This window comes from Fopius arisanus, unplaced genomic scaffold (genome assembly GCF_000806365.1).
Source record: "Fopius arisanus strain USDA-PBARC FA_bdor unplaced genomic scaffold, ASM80636v1 scaffold00018, whole genome shotgun sequence".
NCBI classification, from domain to species: Eukaryota; Metazoa; Arthropoda; class Insecta; order Hymenoptera; family Braconidae; genus Fopius; species Fopius arisanus.
The window spans coordinates 111841-119234 of NW_011887757.1; the positions used below are offsets into that span (position 1 = coordinate 111841).

The following is a 7394-nucleotide window of genomic DNA, read 5'->3' on the forward strand; positions in this document are numbered from 1 at the left end:
TGGAGTTTTCAGCAGTCAGCAGAAGGTAATGTTCTCCTGGTACCAAAAAATCAGACAAATTCCCACCACTCGCGTTCATCGACGATGGAGCCAAAAGCAAAGCCAGATCCTGAGCACAAGGAATGAAATTCACGTTGTCGTGCTCCAAAGCGATTGATAATCAGGAGATGAAGTTGAAAAAAAAAATCTGTATCGAAGGTACAGTGGGGATCACGTTGACAACGATGAGCCGAACAACAACGAAAAATCCAGGGACAAAGGAAAATAAAATAATTAAGTCTGACAGCAGAAAATCAGCTGGATCCCTGGACACTGATTATCTCTGATGAATGCTTGAAACCGAGACCTGAGGTATTGAGTATTGACGGCAAGGCCGTAATAGCTGTACCAGGGCAATTATTATTTATCTAGCTCAAACGACAGAATGCCAATGAATGATTAAATCTACCTCGATTTTTCAATCATTATTTCGTTGAAAATTATTCTCGGTGAGATTATCAGATCAACTATTCAGGATATCCTATTGTTGTTTTTGATATGATTTTATGTTTATTAGTCAGGGGAGAGGGTTTTTGTTGTTATATGAAAAACATGAATTTTCTTTTTTTATTGTTTTGCCTCTCGACCCTGAATGGAAAAATATGAAAATCGAGGTTCCAACAGTCATTAACTCATTTTCCCCCCACCCAGAATGCCCGAGTGATTGAAGAATTTTTTGGAAAATTATTCTGCTGGATGGATTATAGTAATTGAGAGGTAATGAGGTATAAGTCGAATTTATACTTTTGGAATCGCGAATTTATCTCGAGAAGTAGCGATTTTTCGGAGAAATGGTAGAGGAATTATTTGGAGTTAATGAAATTTCCGAGAAAAACGGTCTACTAGCATTTTTACGTAGAATCGATAGTTTTAGAGATATCGTTGATTGTGGAGAGTATTGCATTCGACTTGTCTGATTTCACCACTTGGTTACTGATTTGTAAAACACAAATGCTTGTTGTAAAGATTCACGTACAAATTCGATTTGTATCCGGTTATTTAAAAATAAATAATAACAAACTCGAATGCATCGTATTGCGATCACTGAGTGATCATGCCGCATAAATTGTAATTTTTTAGGTGCTAAGATGGAGTTTAAACTGGATAAAATGGAGAATTGATATAAAAACGTAATTAATTAAAGTGATGGGAATGTGAAGATCTATTTTAAAAATTATTGTCCAACAATATGAACGAAGAAATAGATATTTCCTGCAATTTGTGCATTTAAATGATTTGTGACGCATATTGTGGTTGATTAATAAAAGGCAAATGATTGAGGTATTTTCTGGATAAATGCAAAGTTACTGCTGCAATATTTATAGTACTGCGTCGTACTCCGATGTATGAGGGAAAATTTTAACTAAAGATTCAATATTTTTATATAATGTTAACAGACAGATGGAAAAGTTGGTCGAAGAAAAAAAAAATGATAACAACATTCAGGTATTTCACATTTGCCTTTTTATGTAAATATCGATGTAGCTAGTTTAATTTTTCTATAAGGATATTGCGTAATTATATGATAGAATTAATGAGAGATGTGTTTGAAATGATACGGAAAAACGAATAAATATAAGAAATTTATTGCTGCTAATTTAGAAAGTGAAAAATTATTGAATATGTATTTTTCTGTTCTGTTTTTTTTTTCACTGGGAGTCGCGAACCATCGGTTTCTGGGGAAAATGGTAGAGGACTTTTTTGTGACTCGTTTGATTATACTGGAAAAAGGTCTTTTCACTTTTTTTCGTAAGATCAATGGTTTTTGAGATTAATGGATCAATTTTTACAGAAAAAGTGTAAAATTTCAATTATATGTTTTCAACGTGTTTTGTTGTTATCGAATTATCTCGAAAACTATTAATTTCCGGTAGAAACGTCAGAGGAAATTCCTCTAGATGATTCAATTTCGGAGAGAAAAGTCATTTGGTATTTTCCTCTGAAATCAACAGTTGGCGAAATAAATGGAGAGTTCCGGAGAAATTGTAGCAGATTTTATGAATCTGTTGTATTTTTCTCGTTCTTTCTTCACTAGAGTTTATTTTGGCAAATGTATATACATAGGACGGGGTACTTTTGACAAACCGTACTTGGCAGATGGAGATCGAGCTGTTGAGTAATTTTTTAATTCTTGTTTTATGCAAATAAAAGACGTGAGGAAAATTACAAATTTTTTTATCCCACTGGGAATTTTGGATAAGACTTGCATTTATAGATCTCTCATAGTCATTCTCATTGTAAAAAGATTTAATAAAATATGTGGGTTATAGGAATTGCACCGTTTCCTCCTCGTCTCCTCTATTTTGTTTAAAACATCTTTCATAAAAAATTAACAATTCACAACACGACTTAATTATTCTCCATTTTTCAATTCCACTCCCATTACAAAACCGACACTTACTTATAAAACCATTGATTTGAGGAGAAAAAGTGAAAAGATCATTTTCATCTAAAATTGCATGATTACCAAAAAAGTCCTTTAAGATTTCCCTCCAAAATCGATAATTCCTCGACAAATGGATAATAACTGACAACTCTTTCCTCTTACTTTATCTTTCCTGTGATTTTCGATTTATCTCGAATGCAAACGAGTTCACGGGGCATCGATGGTTTCTCTATCGACTTGTAAGATTGATCCCTCGCAGATGCGATAAACCGCTCATTTCCTTTGAAAGTCTTGAGTGTTTACATCAACCTGAAGGACACTCGTCAAAACAGAGAGACAGGAGTTGTTTACATAATTCTGAAACAGATTTCGGTTTAACGTAAAATTAAAAAATATTCACAGGGTGATGTCATCGCAGTCCTATCAATTATTCCTCTCTGGTAATTCCGTGATTACCAAAGCAACTGAGTGGATGTCTGGAGCGAATTACAGATAATCTGGGAGCTCGTGAGGTTATTCTACAAACAATTCAAAATGTTCTTACTATTTTCTACTTCACATCTGTATCTCTTCATCTGGGTGACCTTTGCCCTGGCCATCACCCAATCTTCAGGAAGATGTAAAGATTATTCTTTTCTCATACTTTTTCTGTCACTTGTCCAACAATAATCTCTTATTTTTATTTTTGTTGATTATCCTCCATAAAATGGACTTCAACCTTTCATAACTATCAATTTATCTCGAAAAATATCGACTTCTGGTAAAAATGTTATAGGACTTATTTTTGGATTAGTCGATTTCGAAGAAAAAATGTCCTATGATGTTTTCTTCTGAAACCAATAGTATTGGAGCTAAATCGGTGTTTAACAGAAGTGAAAGGCGATTTGTGTTACTTTAACGTTGTTGTTGTTATTTTAATTGTTTTTTTTAAATGATTTTTATTTAGTGAGACTCTGTGTTGTCCGGAGTGTCCACACAGGGAAAATCATCATGAGAAACTGTCAGCATGTGGAAAATGATGCCATAGACTGTGTAATTGTTAGCGACAGGTATAAAAATTAAATAGGAGACGATTTACTGTCTGAATTTTTTCCAATACCGAGAATTCTATAATTTATTTATTAATTCATCTCGCAAACAATAAATTGAATTTGTAGAGAACTCCATTTATATTTGTTGAAATATTTCAATTATTTTTAATCATCACTGGAGAAATTAATTATTTGAACATCAAAAAGGATTTGCGATTCGTTTTTTCTAGACTCCAATGCCTGAGAATTGTGTCGAATGGTCGAGCAGATTTTGCGGTTTTGGAGCCAGAGGATCTGTTCGCAGGGATGACCTACGAGGAAGCACCTGTCCTCGTAACCCACGAGCTCAGACTCTTCCCAACCGGTAAAAAAAAATCCATGAAAAAAATTCCATTCATGATATTGTCGGGCACATGTATATTTAATAAAAAATAGATTTATTAATTATATTTAGTGTACACATAAATTAATTATTCATAACAACATTAATTAACTTCCAGAGGCATCGAATTACGAAATGATTGTGTTAGTCAACAATAAAATAAGAAGTTTCTCTGATCTCCACGACAAGAGATTCTGTCACCCAGGGTACGACGCCACCGACAGCGACTGGACCCCAATTTTCGCTGATTACTTTCAAAGTCAGATAATTCCAAAAAGATGTGAGACTCGATCGACCCTTTTGGAGAACAGATTTGCAGCTTTATCCGATTGGTTCCAGGCTGGATGTTTTCCAGGTGAGTGGGCCTTCTCCTCGGAGAAGGACGTGGACAGAAGGCTGAAGTCAAAATACTTCAACTTGTGCGCTGTTTGCAATAATGGGGCTTGTCATCTGAACGATAAATATCGTGGACGTGCTGGTGCTCTGATGTGCCTAACAGAAGATGCAGGTGATGTTGCCTGGGTCAGACTAGACGACGCCAAGGAGCACTTCAAGGTGTCGTCCTCAGAGTACAGAATTCTGTGCCCCGATGGAGTGGCGAGGCCTCTGAACTCATTCAAGTGGACCTGCACGTGGATCTCCAGGCCCTGGCCCGTTGTTGTTGCGAGGCGAGAAATAGCTGAGAGAGTGGCAAGAGTTGTTGATGGACTCCAGAATGCCAACGCATCCTGGCAGACTCTCCTGCTGCAGCTGCTGGAGGGTTACAAAGCGACTCCCATTAGGCTGGACACTCTGAAGACCCCTGAGGACTTTCTGCACGAGTTTTCAGGGCTCAGTAGTGCCTATGCTGGATCTGAGTGCCATCCATCCAGGACAATCAGGTGGTGTCTCTCGTCGTACCTGGAGCACAACAAATGCCAGTGGTTGAAGAGGGCTGCTCTCTCGTATGGAATGGAGCCTGAGATTCAATGTCTCCAGCTGTCAGGGAGAGATGACGCCCTTCAGGGTGTGGCTAGTGGTTTCTGCCACTTCTTCGTGGCTCAACCTGAGGAACTCATGACTGCTGGAGAAAAAAATCTCACTGCTGTCCTGGAGCTCATTCCTGCTTACCACAAGCAGCAGAATAATATCGTCATTCTCGTGATGATGGAGTCCAAGCACCAGAGGGTTGAGGACCTCAGGGGAGCCACTGCGTGTTTCACTAAATACAGGAGCGTTGCCTGGAATGCATTTGTGGCTCTCATGGGCAATCGCTCCGGGGATTCTGACTGGCACTGCAATGGGGACAGGACACTCTCGAATTTCTTCAAGAATATTGTTCTTCCGGATCACGATGTGGAGGATGAGGAGATCGTTGATGCAACATTTCAGTGCTTGACATCTGGTCGTGGGGACGTGGCTTTTCTCACCCTTGAGGACCACTTCAGGGTTCATCCTGGAGTTCGCAGGATATGCGTCGAGGATGTCTCCGATCCTGAGTGCATTCTCACTTGGAGTACACTGGGATCGGTAATTAATTGTTTAAAATTTTACAGCAAACGGAAATTAATTACAAATATTTTTTCATGAATTTTAAAAATTTTTTATTCGTCTGTTAGTTTATTTATTTATTATACTTTCAATTTACGATCCTTAATAAGTAAAAAACGATTAAATCGATAAAATAATTGTGGATATTTAAAATCAGTGAGAAGTCGTAGAGAAATTTGAGTTGAAAAATATCTAAAAATCCGGAGCCTCCGCACACCGATTAATTTGTTGTTTCAGGTGATGATCAGTGAATCTCTCCCCCACGTTCGTCGACGAGAGATTGTCTCACTCCTAGAGGAGATGAACACGTGGTTCGGTGTTCACTATTCATCCCCAACACCAGCCATGACCCTGTACTCCCCCTTTGACGGCCACGAGAACATCATTTTCCCGGTGAGTCCTACCTCCAGTGACACCTGCAAAGTATTTCCCCATCGAAATCTACATCCTGTGAGTGAATCTCCCCCGCAGAGGCTCCATAATTTATCATATTCCTAGAGCACGATACCCAGGGAAAGAATCTGTTGCTGCATGACACCACAGCCCTGTCAAAACTCCCCAAAAAAACAGCACCAGCTCTTTTACCCTCGACCTTAGACATCAATTTCTCAATCTGTCGCCTGGACGTCAGGTGTTTGTCAGTGGACTTCATCCACCTAAACATCCTTCGTGCTGGAATTTTTCTGATCGACTCGTCATCTCCAGTCATTGAAAAACACGTTTTACCCCTCATGAAGATTCCAGTTCCATAAATCATTGCTACCGGAATGGCTGGAGGAAATTCATGTGAGAATTCCCAGCTGACACGTCCACAGATCATCCTCTGGTTCTTATCCCTGACAATTACCCCCCATCCCCCAGACACTCCATCCTCCCTATTTTTATCCTCAGTCTTATCTTTTTTATTAGTGATTTTATCCTGGATAATTAGTGGATGGGGACTTCCCTCGAGTTGTTCTCTCGCCTCTAAAATAGCTGAACAGTCATCTGCTCTTATCACACAGCCTGTCCTCCCCTGATCGTCAGCAAGAGCTGAGCATTTTATTGATGCACCACTGGAGCAGCTCCATCCCTCCTCCAGTTGTAAAATAGTTGACACGATTACGTCCGCAGCTTCTCCACCCTGGATCAACAATTTGTACCCATCGTTCGCTGATTTTTTCATCAACTCCAGGGCTGAGGGGTTGGAGTACTCCACATCACCTGGATATCCATGAATAACGATTATGGGTGATGGCTTTCTCGGTGCTATTCTTTTTTTTATCCTCGAAAGCTCATCCCTGGTGCTCAGAAATTTTTCCTCTTCGTGGACTATTTCTCTCGCCCACTGACAATAATCACACATCACTTGGAAATTTATCAAATTAATTTCAGGCAATTGTTTTTCTTTTTTGTTTCAGCGATTGACTGTCAGTCTCGTCCAGAATGTGAGTTATTTGCAGCTGCCTCGACCCTACACTGAAATTCTTCAGCAATTGAGGGCAACCAATCACTCGACCTGTGGATCTTCCAAGTCATACGATAGTATTTTTATTCCAGTGATTGCTTTCCCTTTAATTAACGCAATGATTACTTACTGAGTCGATTCCATGACTGAAATATTTTAACAAGAGTCCTTTATTTTTTACTAAAATGATTTTTCAATTAAGTCGTGTGGGAATACTCTAGAAATTCTGTTGGGATTTCTGTAGAAATTCTAGAGAATTTCATTCATTCGAGTGAATTTTTTAATTAAAAATTATCGTAATGAGCAGAAGTCAAGAAAATTGTTATATAAATTCATCTATATTTGTACAATAATTAATATTACTATTCTTGTCAATAGCTCGTGCCAAAATACTTCTAATTCGTAACAATAATAAGAAAAGTAGAGAATTAGTTTCTCAGGACGGATTTTCATGGACTAGAGTTTCATTAATCAGTGAACTGCTACGTAATATAAAAATGTGTTCAAGTCAGCAGTACGATCTGCATTATTCGAGTAGTGGAATTCCTTGTTGAATTTGTGAATCTCCAGGGTGCCGTT

General features: G+C 38.4%; 3 protein-coding genes across 3 annotated transcripts in view; 2 read left to right on the forward strand and 1 right to left on the reverse strand.

Annotated features, from left to right (window-relative positions):
• cnc (cap-n-collar) overlaps positions 1–2312 on the forward strand; it is a gene marked incomplete in the record, with an annotated part of 55746 nt that extends 53434 nt beyond the window's left edge. Inside the window, 1 exon segment of the mRNA XM_011300480.1 lies at positions 1–2312. Within this exon segment, the coding sequence (XP_011298782.1) occupies positions 1–126 (126 nt within the window).
• A 328-nt stretch (positions 2313–2640) lies between these two features.
• LOC105263945 (transferrin) lies at positions 2641–7388 on the forward strand. The gene is made up of 6 exons (XM_011300478.1): positions 2641–3044; positions 3372–3474; positions 3687–3820; positions 3957–5347; positions 5606–5761; positions 6769–7388. Exons 1-6 carry the CDS (start codon positions 2960–2962, stop codon positions 6946–6948), a joined length of 2049 nt encoding a protein of 682 aa, XP_011298780.1. The 5' UTR covers positions 2641–2959; the 3' UTR covers positions 6949–7388.
• The window catches only part of LOC105264036 (WD repeat-containing protein 60), a 3411-nt gene continuing 3303 nt past the window's right edge, over positions 7287–7394 (reverse strand). The window contains exon 5 of the mRNA XM_011300610.1: positions 7287–7297. Within this exon, the coding sequence (XP_011298912.1) occupies positions 7287–7297 (11 nt within the window). The remainder of the gene's footprint in view (positions 7298–7394) is intronic.

Bases quoted from the DNA above. Each gene is read 5' to 3' on its own strand.
- LOC105263945 (XM_011300478.1), top strand. From the start codon at position 2,960: ATGTTCTTACTATTTTCTACTTCACATCTGTATCTCTTCATCTGGGTG. The intron at 3,045-3,371 runs GTAAAGATTATT...ATTTTTATTTAG, and splicing joins CACCCAATCTTCAGGAAGAT to TGAGACTCTGTGTTGTCCGG. The intron at 3,821-3,956 runs GTAAAAAAAAAT...ATTAACTTCCAG, and splicing joins GCTCAGACTCTTCCCAACCG to AGGCATCGAATTACGAAATG.